This window comes from Triticum aestivum, chromosome 1D (assembly GCF_018294505.1).
Source record: "Triticum aestivum cultivar Chinese Spring chromosome 1D, IWGSC CS RefSeq v2.1, whole genome shotgun sequence".
Classification (NCBI taxonomy): domain Eukaryota; kingdom Viridiplantae; phylum Streptophyta; class Magnoliopsida; order Poales; family Poaceae; genus Triticum; species Triticum aestivum.
Genome location: NC_057796.1, coordinates 486,851,467 through 486,867,699, shown reverse-complemented (window position 1 = coordinate 486,867,699; position 16,233 = coordinate 486,851,467). Strand labels below are relative to the sequence as shown.

General features: G+C 44.9%; 1 protein-coding gene across 2 annotated transcripts; it reads right to left on the bottom strand.

Moving 5' to 3' along the window:
- Positions 1–12,629: 12,629 nt before the first annotated feature.
- On the bottom strand, positions 12,630–14,254 carry LOC123183311 (uncharacterized). Of its 2 annotated transcripts, none has more exons than XR_006492493.1 (5): positions 13,737–14,253; positions 13,556–13,662; positions 13,397–13,459; positions 13,107–13,175; positions 12,630–12,698 (listed from the first exon to the last, which is right to left on the bottom strand). XR_006492493.1 is itself a non-coding variant. In XM_044596093.1 (5 exons), the coding sequence occupies exons 1-5, from the start codon at positions 13,842–13,844 to the stop codon at positions 12,664–12,666; spliced, it is 372 nt and encodes a 123-aa protein (XP_044452028.1). In that variant the 5' UTR covers positions 13,845–14,254; the 3' UTR covers positions 12,630–12,663. The 2 variants fall into 2 exon arrangements, 1 of the variants encoding a protein (XP_044452028.1); XM_044596093.1 differs by having other exon boundaries at positions 13,556–13,652; positions 13,737–14,254.
- Positions 14,255–16,233: the final 1,979 nt, after the last annotated feature.

Genomic DNA, 16,233 nt, shown 5'->3' with positions numbered 1-16,233 from the left:
AAATAACCTGATCGTCTTGACATTCAACCTTTCATATGCCGCAACACATGAACCTGCTATCTATAGTTTGTTCAGTCACTTGAAACAGATAACATTTTCTCCATTGACAACGGACTTATGAACCTTGAACTAACCTTTTCAAAGTTTGGATTATCAGCAGCGGCTTCCTATGCGTAGTGTCGAAGCCGAAGACACATAAGCGATTTCTTTGTGTTGAGCAAACATGGAGCCCAGGTGTTATCTATCATCTTACTCTCCAGAACTATCTACTTGCTGAAGGATTTACCCAGTTTGAGATCATATTATTTGAGGATGGTCTGCTAACAAATAACCTATCAGCAGGTCGTAGGACAGGAGGAATAGCACTACCGCAGCTTCAAGTGCCAAAGAACATCGACTAATTCAAAGCTTATTTATATGCACAATTTCAATTAGCACTGAACTAAAAAGAAGCACTCACTATATCGAAACAATGCAGATGGACTCCATAAACAATGAATAAGGAATGGTCCAGTGCGTACAAAAGCATGTGATAATTTAAGGAATAACCATGAAAAGGCCAAAAAACACATAGCAATCGTGATAATTTGAGTAACCATGAAAAGGCCAACAAACACATGGCACAGAAATTCTAACAAAAAACAAAGAACGAAGGACATCATATTCTACAGGGAATAGCAAGATGATAGGCAAGACAATGCGATCAAGCCGAGGTCTGCATAAGTTAATCAGCAACATAAATAGACTACACAAATATAAATCTATATATAGAACCAATCGACGGTAAACAAACAAACACCATTCTAGACAAAGGGTTGTAGACCAGAAATAAAGCCTTGTCAGAACCAAGCATGTAGTAACTGTGGCTCGGTGAGCATAAGAGAGGCATAGGAAACACACAATTGAGACTAAAAACAAACAACACATCTTACTGTTGTGTATATCATAAGAGAAACTATCATAGACTTTCTTTACATATATACACATACTCGTGAGCAAAACAAACAATGTTGGTTGCTCCTAAATTATTTGCAGAACATAAGAAAAAAGAGTTGGAAACAATCTGCCAAGACCTGAAACCAGAACTTGGTAAGTTATATGGTATTTGTAGCTATGTTTTCCCTTTAACAATTAATAAGATGAATGTATTTTAAAAAAACAGAAACCTAATTTCCCTAGTTCTGTACAAAAGAGTGCTCTAGCCAGAAGTAAAGTGTCTAGATTCCCTAGCTCTAGCTAGAAATCACAGTGCTGACACTTTCTGTTCAGCATGAACAAAATAAAAATCCTATTTCTGTTCAGCATGAAGACAAATTCAGAGCAGCAAGATGTACATGATCTACCTTACTTGCCGGGGATACGATCAAACGGAGACCGCGTGCGCTAGTCACCGGCATCGTGGAGAAGAGCTCCCTTCGTAGACACAAGAGCATACAAGATAAAGTAGAGAAGATGTGTCAACAACACTAACAGGTCACTCCATGTCATAGTCCTTGGCCAGGGTCAGGGGACCTTGAATCCTAGAAATCTGCAGAGGAGGCATCATCAGGAGCAATCTATCACTACTCACAAAATAACCCAAGAGGCGGGTACAGACTATGTTAACCATTTATGTGTACAGAATATATTAACTTGCACCACACCAGAGAAATTTCTCATCGGCAGCGGATTTATTAATTTTCTGATTAACACACAAGCTCGAGCTAGCCACCAACGACACGAGGACTACAGTCTCATGTCTTCTCACAAATATCCAGTCAAAACATGAAACTTAATCTCATCATAGTCAGATTAGCTTTGTCCTAATCGATTGAAACGACCACAAATCCCATAAAAATATTAGTAGAATAAATCTAGTCACGGAATGGAGGCCATCCAGTGATCTGCTCCATCGAGCAGCTAACAGGTGAAACCATCACTTAATCAAAGGACCTCCCTGAGTAATCCAGCATCAACCGATATGAACAGAATGTAGCTAGTGGTAGAAATAATTCACTGGCAGAACCATGGAACTATCATAGATCCACTTTACTTGACCTAATTACATGAAACTCAATTTGACTAAACTAAAATGGAAGAAACGGTCAAACCCAAGAAGCTAGATAGTCTAACTCTAGCCTACCAGAAGAAAATGAAAATAAAGTAACCCCCAAACCATATTTATAGTACTACTATTTCTCCAAGGAAATAAGTGTGCAATCTGTAACTCGGAGCAGGGTCAGCAAGTTAGTTGAGAGGCTAATCCGGAGCGCGCACGGAGCTAATTCAATGCTAACAACATCTAATTGGACATTTGCACCTAGGGGAAGTCAGGGTTCTAGAAATTCCAAGTCCCAAAGCAAATAGAACCCATTAGACGGACATGCCATTGATATTTCTCATATTCCTAGGAAGAACAGAATTAGTACCTTAGAAGCATCATCTAAGAACAGAGGCTTGCGTATGCCGACGTTCGCCAATTCAGTCTTGGAAAGGCCCTTCTTCAAGCCACCACCGTGTAGACAACAAAATAAGACGATGGTTTCAAATCAGTAATAATGAGGTGTGTGCATACATAGCCCTGAATTAGGACCTAGTTCTATTGTTTTGGTCTACTTTTTACTGCATCGAAGCCACTCGTTTGCAACGAAATCAAGATAGAAAGCAGGGGCCATCTTAAGAGAGTTATCAGAATGTGGTTAAAGCAAATGGAAATTGTAAACTCACAACTCAAACCATTGGTACATAAATTGATAGGCACATACAGTACAGTACAATGCAGAGTATTCTTCTTGCCACCTCTTGGTACATAACATACATATGTAATGAAACAGATTTCCCCAAAGGCAAAATGTTATGTTCTCTCCATTCCCAGGCAGATATTAGCATGTATCATTCACAGAGTAACATTTTGAGGCAAAGCTGAAATTAAGCAAAAATAATCAGCCCCCGAAGAAAACCTCAAATTGAACCCTCCTTTGATGTCTCGGGTGGAGGAAATGTACAGAGGAAACTCTGCAGTCTGAATCGATCGATGGGAGCAGCACATACAGAGAGAAAGAAGGGGGAAGAGGGGTTCTGACCAGATAATCTTTGTTGTGGGAGGCAAAGAGGAGGAACTGCTTGGTGCCGCCGTGGTCGTGGTTTCAGGGGATTAGCCAAACTAATTTCTAGAACTTTAACGATGTAGAATTCATCTTTTAATAATGGAATAGACACGCTGCAAGGCAAGCGGCAGTGTCAAACGAGTGCCCATAGGATAGAGGAAGCATATGCAAATAAAAATCAAGTAGCAACAATGCACGTATACGGACCATGTATGATAATACGTATATGCTTCAGATTTAACTACCATGTATTTATTCCACCTATCTTCTAACCAGATAGTTTAAGAGACTATCATTTAAACTGTTAAAATTAGAATCCTATGAAATATCATGAAACACAGAAGATTCTAAAATAAATGAAGAAGATGGTTAACAGGGAAAGCATAGAATAATCCACCAAAGCAAGGAAAATGAATAAGAATGTGAGTGTAATTGAAAAGAAGGAGCGTGTATACCTAGTAGGTGGATTGCACATCTACTTAGTGTCAAAAAATTAGGAAATAAGCTACCATTTCAACCTGTTGTACTCAACATCGAACATAGCAGCACCTGGAAAATGTGATTGAGGGCGAACAATGGCGACATACTTGTCACAGTCAACAACCCAATTCTTATACTCTGCTTCAACCAGAGCCACATCCCCGAAGAATGTGATTCAGAGCAACCTTCTGAGACATCCTTGCACTTCCAAAGCAGTTTCCCTGATAATTCTAAAAATCTGCACTAACAAAGCAGTTTCAGCTAGGCTCTCCTCTTTTTTTGGTTTTTATGGTTTATGGAACAGATACCATACTCTGAATGTTGTAGCAAAGTAACAAAAAGGGAACCATGGTCTGAATGCTATAGAATTGAAATTTTGCATTACACCCTCTACGTACTGGAGTCTAGGCAGCAAACAATCAGAAAAATTATGCAGCAAACAACCATAGCTATGTATCAATCAACCTGAGTTTTGGGTTTGAAATTTTAATCTCTTTGTAATTTGTAGTCTACCTGAGATTATACCTAGTCTGGTAATAATAAAATCATAGATATGGTTGATAAGAGGAACATAATACATATCTTCTCAGAGAACCCAGAATTATGTACAATAAACAAAACCAAACTGAATAAACAATTTACTTCAATCATGTAATATAAATCGGAAGGATACACAGTGGACAAAAACTAAACTGAAATCAGAAGTATATGTAATAAGTAAAACTAAATTGAATGTAATACTCGGCTAATGCAGGTCCAATAACATAGATGTGTTAACTGGCAAACACTACTCAGTCAGGTCCAATACTCAGCTTATTTCCGTCCCTTTTCAATATCAAGAATGATTATTAAGTAACCAGGTACATAGAAAAATCAAATAATGAAATAATGTCTACATAGTAGCTCATATCTCTGAATACGGCCACACTGATTTCAATGTACATTTTAGGAGCAATGGAAAACCAGAAAAATAGAAACAACTCACACAGTAAAGCTAAAACTAAGTATTGCACGCTATCGAGACCAATCTGGCGTGAAACATCTGCCGCTGCAGAAGGACATCAGGGTCAATCACAGCGGCAGGGCCATCAGCACAGCCAACAGGAACTGCAGACCGAACCACGATCGCAGCTAAAAGAACTGAAGAACGAGCAAGCTCCCTGTAAGTCGACGTGCATTCATAATTATAGTTTGACTTCTGCTGCTTGTGCATCCAAAGAACATAAAAAGTTCTTATATCCCACGCCAAGCAAGGAACCAAGGATATGCAAGTGCTGAAAGTATACTATGCACATAATCTTGCCACCACTCAAAGGCTGCTACCAAATTGATATCATCGACAATAAAACAATTAAAAGCATCTTCCCTGAAGCGACAGGAGACAGATGCTGAAGATTCACACTCACCTAAGATGAACCGTAGCATGCATACATATGCTCCATTCAAATCCTTCAAAGGCTCCAATTCTGCACAGACCAAGATGAAAAGAAATGGTAAGTTTGACTTCTGCTGCTTGTGCATCCAAAGAACATAAAACAAGAAGTTCTTATATCCCACGCCAAGCAAGGAACCAAGGATATGCAAGTGCTGAAAGTATACTATGCACATAATCTTGCCACCACTCAAAGGCTGCTACCAAATCGATATCATCGATAATAAAAAAATTAAAAGCATCTTCCCAGAAGCGACATGAGACAGATGCTGAAGATTCGCACTCACCTAAGATGAACCGTAGCATGCATACATATGCTCCATTCAAATCCTTCAAAGGCTCCAATTCTGCACAGACCAAGATGAAAAGGTCCAAATCAGCTCACCCACATCACCAATATAGCATCAGACAATATACTACCAGCAATCATTCAAGTGATTCATCTTTTCCAAACCACTAATCACACAAAAGTTCATGAAAGTATGGGTACACCACCATCCCGACATCCATCACTAACATGTCCTCATCTATCAAAAATAAATGGAGGCCAAACAATAATCAACTAAATATACAGAAATGTACTAATGTCGAGGGATTGAAGTACAACATGGAGTGGAGGAGAAGTTTGGGAGGAGGGACCTGGGCGACGGCGTCTGGGTCGTCCTTGCAGGAAGCGGCGACGGCCTTCTTGGCGCGCAGGATCCAGTTGAGGGAGGTGCCCTCGGTGACGCCGAGCAGCTTGAACATGGCAACCACCGTCATCTCGAAGGGCGCCGGCGACGAGTCATCTGCGAGCATGGCCGCCAACCCTGCAAGGCAGGGGGCCTCCAAAGGAGGGAGCCGCTGGCGCCGGCGCCGCCGAGGGAGAGGGCCGTGACCATTCCTCTCTGGCTGCTCGCGCTCACCTGGTGTTGCTGTGGACCATCGAGAGGGCGGGGAGGAGGAGACGAGGCGACGGCGCGAGGGGAAGCGGGGGCGACGGCGCGAGGGCAAGCGGGGGCGACGGCGCGAGGGCAAGCGGGGGCGACGGCGCGAGGGCAAGCGGAGGCGGCGTCGGCGGAGTGGGGAGCAGCTAGGCGGCGACGCGTGAGTGCGGGAGTGAGGCGGCTAGGGTTATCTCCACGGGAGCCGGCCCCTTTTATACCCGGGTGCGCGAAATGACTAAAATGCCCTCGACGGGTCACTGTAATTACGCGCGGTGGCACACTGGAGGGGTTACTATTCATTGTAGCAGTGTTTGTTTTCGATCCAATGGCCGAGGTCTCTCCCGAGCAAAATCCTACGGTTCAGAACGCATCAAAAATCCGATCCGACGGCCGACAGTCGCTAAGCTCTGAGAAGCCTCATGTTCTCCCTAGATACTTATATAAGGATAGACAAACCACAAAGAAATGAACTCGTCGCATACATGGGCGATGGAGCTTCAATCAGAGTTTGGGAGAATTTTAAGCTATACATGAACTTATTGATCATGACTCAGAGCACTTGAACATGGAGGTGATTGAGGCAGATTTTGATGCACCTGATGTGGAGGCTATATGCAGATGCTACAGCAACTCCAACGGGGCGACCCATTTTGTATGTTGACGTCCGTTTAGGTCGGCACGGACCACTAGTAGAAAACAGGGCTTTGGTTCGGCCAGAAAAGAGCATTAATCACGGTTGCATTACGAACCGGGACTAATGTGAGCATTAGTCCCGGTTCGAGCGGCTAGGGCACCGTACAGGCATTAGTCCCGGGGTGCGATGCCCATTAGTACCGGTTCGTGGCACCAACCGGTACTAAAGGTTAGACCTTTAGTCCCGGTTCGAGCCACCAACCGGTACTAATGGGGTTTGAGGCATTAGTACCGGTTCATGGCACGAACCGGTACTAAAGGTCCCATTTTCAAACTCTCCCCCCCTTTGGATCGCCTTTTCAGTTTTGTAAAAAGCAAAAGAAAATGATAAAAACTTCAAAAATTAAAATCCTTCCAGATGTAGTTATGTTACTACATGTACTAGTTAGGAAAATTTAAAAACTTAAATTTGGACATGTTTTGCAAAAAGTGTAAGGAAAATGTAAAGCGTCTATAACTTTTGCATACGATGTAAAAAAAACGTATAATATATCAAAATGTTCAACACGAAAATCCGCATCCGATTTTGACCGCCTACGGCCTGTTTGCAAATTTTTAGAATCCTCAAATTCTAAAAAAAAAGTTATGCTCAAATTTCTGTTTTTTTTTTGAATTTTTGTTAAATCTGGTCAAACTATGGTCAAACTACTTATTCAAGAAGTATTAGTGTTACTAAATAATTATTCAAGAATATTAGTGTTACTAAATAATTATTTCAGTTTTTTTGAATTTGGTCAAATCTGGTCAAACTGTGATCAAACAATGGTCAAACTAATTATTCAAGAAATATTAGTGTTACTAAATAATTATTTCAGTTTTTTTGAATTTTGGTCAAATCTGGTCAAACTGTGGTCAAACTACTTATTCAAGAAATATTAGTGTTACTAAATAATTATTGTTTTTAAAACAATAGTTTTAAACTCAAACAATGAAATGTGTGACTTCATGCTCAAGCTAAATTCCTGAGGGTTAATAGGATTGACATCTTACTATTGTCAGGAAAACAACAAGTGCAGACTTGGAAACGAGAGAGAATAGAACCCGGAAGTTAAGCGTGCTCAGGCTGGAGTAGTGAGAGGATGGGTGACCGTCCGGGAAGTTAGATGATTTGGAATGATGAGGGGTGATTAGAGATTAGAGGTTAAATTGAGCAATGATGAGGGATGATTAGAGATTAGAGGTTAAAACAATTCAGAAATTTGAAAATAAAAAAATTCAAAAAAAAGCATAAAATTTTCTTTAGTGGGTGACCGTCCGGGAAGTTAGATGATTTGGAATGATGAGGGGTGATTAGAGATTAGAGGTTAAATTGAGCAGTGATGAGGGGTGATTAGAGATTAGAGGTTAAAATAATTCAGAAATTTGAAAATAAAAAATTTCAAAAAAAATTTCAAAAAAAAAATCATAAAATTTTCTTTAGTACCGGTTGGTGTTACCAACCGGGACTAAAGGTGGACCTCCAGGCAGCGGCCACGTGGAGGGCCTTTAGTCCCGGTTCGTGTAAGAACCGGGACTAAAGGGGGAGGCTTTAGTAACGACCCTTTAGTCCCGATTCCAGAACCGGGACTAAAGGCCCTTTTTCTACTAGTGGACACAAAAGGCGGCCCAACGCGCCCACCCGAATGGACGCGGGTCCGCATGCCGACCCATTCCCGGCCCATTTATGAGCCAGATTTGCGTCGGCGCGGATACGAGACGGACGCGCGCGTGTGCGCCTACTCCCCTTCCACCGGGCCCGCTGGTCGGTGGCAGCCTCCACCATTTCCCTTCATTTTCCCCAAAATCCTCCCTCCCGTGCGCTTCCGCCCCACCCCCGCCATGGACGACGACCTCGACCTCGACGCCGCCGCCGGCCTCGCCTCCCTCGCCTCGTCCGGCATGACGACCGCCCCCTCCGGCAAAGGCAAGCCTCGCGCCCCGCACAAGACCGCCGCCACGCCCAAGCCAAAGAAGGCGCTGACGCCCGAACAACGGGCAAGGGAGTCGGCCAAGAGGAAGGGCCGGAGGCACGCCTCGGACGCGAGGGATGAAGCCGTCGCGGCTGCCGCCGTCGCCGCCGCCGCGCAGTAGGAGGTCACCAACGCCCGCGTCGCGGCGGCAACGAGGGAGTCGCTCTATATGATAGGGTTAAACCCTTGCTAGCACGGCCTCGTCAGCGCCGCCGTGGCCGTCGCGGCCAGCACCGGCTCATCCGCATTCCCTCGGATGGTACTGCCCACTCGCCCCGCGCATCGGCTTGCCCCCCAATGCATGGCTTCCATGTGTACCCGCAGGCCTCCCGCCTCTCCGGTGAGTGCTCGCCCGACGTGAGCGTGGTAGCGCCTTCCACGCCCACGCCCATCGACCTCAACGCCACACCGGTGGCCGGTTGCTCGTCATCTGGAGGCGCGAGGAAACGCGCGCGGCAGATGCCGGCCGACGTGCAGCTGGGCGCACGCAACCTGTTCGACGGAATGCCGGCCGCCGGCGACGAGGACTACATGCAGAACCTGATCTTCGAGGGTGGTGCGCCAGGGTCTGGCTACGATCCCGACGAGACACAAAGGCAGGACGGCCAAGGGGCGTTCACGCCGTCCGCTGGCTACGATCAATATCAGGCGGCCTTCATGCGTGATCAGGTCGGCATGGACCTGGACGGCTTCATGCGTGTTCGAGGACGAGCTCGCTAACCAAGCTGTCGTGCCAAAGCCGAAGCGCAAGAGCAAGCGGACGATGGCATACACGGCGGCCGAGGACAAGCTTCTTTGCGAGTGTTGGCGAGTCATTGGGCAAGACCCCAAGACGGGCACCGAACAAAAGCATTCAACTTTTTGGATTCGTGTCCACCAGGAGTTTCATGAGCGCAAGAAGTTTCCGCCTTACCAAATAGTGAGCACGCGCGGGTGGGTGTCCATTTCGAAGCGATGGAGGGTGATCCAAGAGTGCAACAAGTTTTGTGCCACTCTTGATAGCGTCAAGGCCCGCCCCGTGAGCGGCATCGGCATGCAAGACATGGTATGCTAGCAAGCCGCCCTCTTTTGTGTCTTCAAGTTTACTAGTTGACCCGTTGCGCCAAATGGCGCAGAGACCCGCTAAATACATGTTGTCGATGAAAATAGTTTTATTTTGCAAGGACATATTCAATATTGGTAGTAGAAAGCCCATGTGTTAAATCATGCTATATTGAAAATATGTTTATCATGCTGAGAAATATGAGGTTGAAAAAAGAATCATATTTGTGTAACATGTATAGACCAGTTAAGAAAACATTTTTTTAGTTGAAAATATGATTAGCATGCTGACACATTAACTCAGGTCAATTCTTGTTTATTCAATGTTTCTATTGTTGGTTTTGTTTAGTAATAATGCTAAAATAACATTACTTGTTGCATGGCGCAAGGTCCCATTTCAAACCAAGAGTTATTTGAAAAAAATGCTTGACAATTTGACAATAATAAGGATCCTCTTAATAATAAAATTTTGAAAGGAAAAAAATGAGACCAACCCAAGGGCTAACCCTCGTTGGCATTTTTTTATAGGAGAAACTCCGCGAGCACCACGTGTCCAGGTCAGGACTTGAACTCGGGTGGTGGGCTGGCAGCAACCTTAGCTGCCCAGCCAACGGGTCGACGCCCCGTCCACAAAATTTGAAAGAAACATAGCCTCAAACTATGTGATCAAAGTTTTCAAAATGCGGGCATTCTCTACAATTTTGCTACATTGGTTGGAACTTAGGAATCCAAGTCACGCTTTGTCTCTCCCCTCTCACTTGTCTGGAACCATAGCATTTTATCCTACACATCCCCTTTATAGGTCTGATGCACTGTAATTCCTTCATTTTTTAAAGTAGCTGAACAAACAATGCCTTGCACAGCGTTTGTCATCTCTCAGCGATGGAGCCACTCTCTATAGCCATCTCTTCTTTTTTGAAGGGAACTGGTCAAACAATGTTTATGACAAGTTTTTCTACTGTAATAGAGGTGCAAACATGAAACAAGAAATCAAGTGAAGAAACAAGCACATTGCTGCAATGGATGGGCTAACAGATATGGAAGTGACAATAAACAACAAGTTTTCCAAGATTTACAATGAACAAGCGGATTTGGCTTCTTGCTCTAAAATAGAAACATCTAGAGCACTTACTTGGTGACAATCCCACCAATTCAACGAGAATGGAAATATTTTCTACCCTTCACTCCTTTGCGGCTTGTAGAATCAAAGGAGAAAAGGAAAAACTTAACAACAGTTCTTGCATGAATGAGTCACCTGCGGCACTGGATTCTCATGTAAGTGGTTGAATGGATTAGCAAAGCTTTCTCCCGGGCGCCACACACAACTTGAATATCCTAGATGTGTTTTCCAAGTTGTACAATCCACATCAACCATCAAGTAATCATGTGAGTCTAATATACATAAACTGTAGGCAAAATTCAGCAACAAAGGTAACATGCTTAGTGAGAAACTGGATAACAAAAGGAATACTTTCAACCAAGTCCAGAGGGACACATAGAATGCCCGGGAACTTTTCACTGAAGTAACAATGCAATTATTCGTAGCAGGTTTGTTCTAGAACCTAGCTATTGCTTAAGCAATTGTGGAGCCGAATTTATACAAAAAAGGGAGATACTCCTAAACCTTCCTAAAATTTAACCGGATTTCATATGATAACCTACAGGCCGTCTAAAAGCTCCCCTTATTTTTTACCATGTTGTAGAATGTACGTCTATTAAAACTGCAAGATTAGCAATTCTTTTGGTCCTGAGCACATAAAGATGGCAAATAAACACACTGAAATAAGACAAAAGCAATTGTGGCATAAGGTTAAAGCTGTGGAAATATCCAATGTTGCATCAAAATTGCATTGGAGTATCTCAAAGAATAAAAATGAGTAGAACTACTAAACCTTAATATCAGCTGTCATGGTGACCTTCTTATAACTTCAAAACCGATGAAAATAAATTGCATTGGAGGAGTATCTCAAAGAATAAAAATGAGTAGAACTACTAAACCTTAATATCAATTGTCATGGTGACCTTCTTATAACTTCAAAACCAATGAAAGTAAATATATTACCATCCATAAGTAAACAATCATCGATTTTGTTATTGTGCAACTCAAACCTAAATAAAAACTATGAATGTGGTTTCAGAACCGTCTGAATCCTGAACATGACAAGAATCAAAATTACCAAGGCCGAAAAGCCTCAGTTTTACATTTGCAAAGTCACGCAATAACAGACCAAGATATACATTGAGCAAAGCAAGTAACAAGAAAAGAAGAAATTCATTGATGCAATTCTATCAAGCATCAAGGTCACAGTGTCAATTAGTGTCCGTAATCAACAAATCAATATTTGAAACAAGAAATTCACTCATGCTTCGTATGGAAGTTGGAAGTCACTAATAAGAAGCCTATGAAATACCATCTGGAAAATCAATGGCAAAAAAATGATGAATCTGGACAACATTGAAGTGCCAATAGAGTCAACCAATGCTGTCAACCCATTCTTATAGCTGGGTTTTTAATCTAGACGAACAACCAACTGTTTAGGTACGCTATTCTGACAAAAATTCAACATCGTGGATACTGGCAGTCATCTAGACGAAAATAAGTGTTGTCACATTTCAGTTTCCTAATATGTGTACTTTCTTGTTCCCATTGATCTAGATGAGACACTCAAGATGGCCTGCATACTGGCAGCCATATCTAATTCAACATCGTGCATCATAATCCATTGGATTGACAAGTCCTTCAAAAATTTCATAGAGGCGGACAAGAAAATAAAATCAACAATAAGCCACCTGAAGAAGCCAACTGGCATATGTTAATTTTACAAATAGTAAAACATAAGCATTACCATTCCTTTCAGCATAGGAAATGAAAAAGAGATATTTATTTACAACAATTAAAAATCATTGGAGCAGAGCACACTACATAAGCTTGCAGAGTTGCAGAGTTAGAGAGAGAGGGAGAGAGGAGTGAAGAAGGATTGGGTGAAACTCACCTTGACGTGTTGACATCAGCTATAACAGTTTTTTTTCCTATCAAGAATGAACTCTACAAATAATTAGTGATATATTTTGTATATACTGCTGCCATCTCCTAAATAGAAAGGTATAAAGGTTAGCTTAGGTGTCCCAACGCAAATAACTTGAATTTATCTAGAATAATCCATGTAAAACTGAATCTTGCCCAGGGAACCATGGCAACTGAATCTCTTAACAGGCATACTCTTGAACAGCAACAGAAAATACATGAATTTTCCATATCACGGCAGCTATTTAATTAAACTATTTATATCATACTCGTCAATCTCTAGTATAATAAGTGTTGCTTATGAAATATTGCTAGCTTGATGGGCTATTGTTAGAAAGACAACTAAATATATTCAAACGATTAGTAGGCTAAGATAACATGATAGTACATACAGAAACAACCAGTAGGATAGCCAACATGATAGTACATAAAGAAAGCAGAATAGGAAGGTAGACAGAGGGGAGATCAGCAAACCTTGATGAGTAAAACAGAGACGAAGCAACGAGCAGAACGTGAACGCAGCAACGGGCGAGATCGTACAACCTACGAAATATAGAAAAGAACCGGTCAGAAAACAACAACGGCATGCAAAGATGCAGATGCAAGCAAGAAACACTCGTGGTTCAGAAAAGGAAAAGAACAACCTATTTACCAGAGCTAGGAAGGAAGAAAACGAAGAAAACAGAGTAAACCGAAGAACAAATGTTAGCACAAACGCATTTCATCGAACAGGTTATAGGCGAGCAGAAGTGGCGTGCACAAACCTGAACGCGAAGGACAGAAAGACACACGCGTCGACGCAGGCGACAACGGCAAGTCGAAACAAACTGCGCATGGACGAAACGAGCCCAAGCATGCGAGATTAGTAGGCGAAGCAAAGAGAGAGGTGAGGTGAAAAACACAAGAAGACGAGCAGGACGAACCTGAACCAGCGTCGCCCATCGAGCAAACAAGGGTCACCACAATAGATCGCAGCAGAGTACAGTCGAAGGAAGCGAGACGAGCCGACGAGAGTCCAAGCTTAAACAAGCTAACAGCGTATCAATTGCGAACTAATGATGGGAAATTCAAGCGGAGGCTAGCTTCATTTGTGTCTGTATATACCTGGACGTCGAACTCGACCATGGCGACGGCCGCGTGGTCGGCAGCGCGGCCAAAGGAGAGCAGTGTGTTCTCCCGCTCGCTCGCCGCCGCCACCGCGTTCATACCCATCCCGCGCCGCGGTGGCCCCCACCAAGGCCACCACCATCCACCGCTCCGCCAGCAGCGCGAACGGCAGCTCCCGGGGCTTCCCTCCAGCCGTCACCAGGATCGTGGACGCGCACGCCTCGTCCTCAGGGCCCTATCGCGCGCGACCATGCCGCGGCGCTCGCACGTCGGTGTGGTCCGTGCATCAGCCACAGTACGCCGGCAGCGAGGGAGGGGCAGACGCACGCAGCATACACCCATCCAACAGACAAATGGGACCGTCCGTCTACGCGGGCCCTTGAGCAGCGGCGTGCGGCAAAAAAAATGGTGATAAAAGACCAGAGAGAATGGCAATGGCCAATGGTACACCACAGGATGAGACAGGACCTAGCGCAGGAGTCAGCTAGGCACCAAGCAGCCCACGGTGCAGCGCAACAACTCCTTCCAACCCGGACGAAGCGACTGGACACGGACCGAACGAACACCACTCACCAACGTGTAGGACCATAGATGAACCTGGCCCACGAGTCATACGGTGGAAAGAATCCGCAGGCGCAGAAGCCGGGTGCACACGCACCGGCTGACCCCTCTGCTCTATCGCCACAACGCACGACGTGCGCAGGGCGTGGGGAACGACCCACCAAAAATGGTTGACCCGCGGAAACCAAACCACACCGTGTGACATGCAGCTAATGCAGCTGACGAGCGGGACCAAGGGCAGCACAGGCCCACCCGTCATCGGTACAACACAACCGCGGGTGCAGAAACGGGTTCATATGCGGCTGCCAACCAGCCAAAGGAGCGAACGGCAAAAGAGGGAGCGCCCGACGCGCGCAGGCGCACGCGGCGCATGAGGAGAGGCCGCGCGAACACCCAGAAATGTTTGACCCAGCCTATCGCCCTTCGCCATGAGCCCACACGTCATTCGCCTCATCGTTTTCATCGGCCGGTCAAAACGAGACGTGATGCAAGACGCGATGATCCAACAGGAAGCAGCACGCAGACGACCCTGTTGACCAGCATCCGACGGCCAACGAAGGCTGAAATCGGGGGAGCCTTCTCCAAACGAGTTGGCTAGCCTCTGTATTGTTTTAAATGCTTGTGTGTTCATTTGCATACCATTTGCCAATATGCTTGCGTGAAATACATTTGTAGGCGTTTCAAGCTTTGAAGGCATTTAAGGTCCAACACAATGGCAAGTGCTTCAACCTCTCCCATTGCTTTAGGGTCATCAAAGACGAGGAGAAGTTTAAGGCGCAATATGCCGCCCTCAAGTCGCGTGGGGGGAAGCAAGTCGTGGAGGAGGTTGGGGACGGCGAGCCGGCACGGCCGCGGGGGAAGACCAACTCCAAGAAGGAGGACAAGCGGGATGCGGCATCGAACGCCTTGGTCGCAAGCGTGGAGGGCATGATGAGCAAGAATGACTCAAGGGAGGAGGAGCGCCGGCATTTCAAAGAATAGCAAATGAACGCCTTCATGGAGATCCAAAGGAGGAGGCTTGGGATGGACGCGGAGAAGCAAGCCAAGATGCTTGAGATGAAGGACCAAGACCAAGACGAAAGAAGTGGCTCTCGCGAGCATGATGACCAGGATGGAGATAATGAAGGTGGATCTCAACATCGTGTCGTCAAGAAAGAGACCATGATTCGAGAAGATGCAGGCCGATATGCTCAACTTCACCGACGAGTGATCTCGTGGCGGCGAGCGCCTTCCTTTTTTGTATGCCGGCTTGTGTGCTGGCATGACCACGGGGCCGCGATGACGTGGTCGAACTCAAGTCCCACCCTTTTTTATGTGCTGGCATGTGTGCCGGCTGCTGGCGAGTGCGCCAGCATGAACTGTGTGGTGATATTTTTTGAAACCGGCAATGTATGCCGGCGATGGCATTGTGCCGACATGATCTATGGCCGCTGGCCTTTTAAAAAAATTGAGTGCGGACATGAAATGGGTCGGCGCGTTGGCGCACTGCCGACCCAAATGTAAAAAAGGGGGACGCCGGACAGACGGTCGACCCAAACAGATAAAAAGCGAACAAATGCGCCGTCCATTTGGGTTGGCCCGTTGGAGTTGCTCCTAGTTGAGAATTTTGGTGACGACACGTGGGCTTGGAATCTCAAGAAAATTTGGAAAGTTCACCGTACGATCTGCCTACAGAGCATTGGTGGCAAGAAGTGTGGATAATGGTAGGGCCTCGAGCTTCAGGGGGGAGGGTTGCGTTCTACGAACCGTGCAGAGTAGAGGAAACTATGGCACACATGCCTTCTTGGAGTGCACCTGGGCAGAGTTGTTTTGGGTGGAGCTGAAGACTGAACAACGACTAAGTTCCAGCCCTACATTCGAGTTCATGGCTTATTAATCTGGTTTAGGTGTTAGTGGTCACAAAAAAGTTGATTGCATGATTTTAGAGCAATAA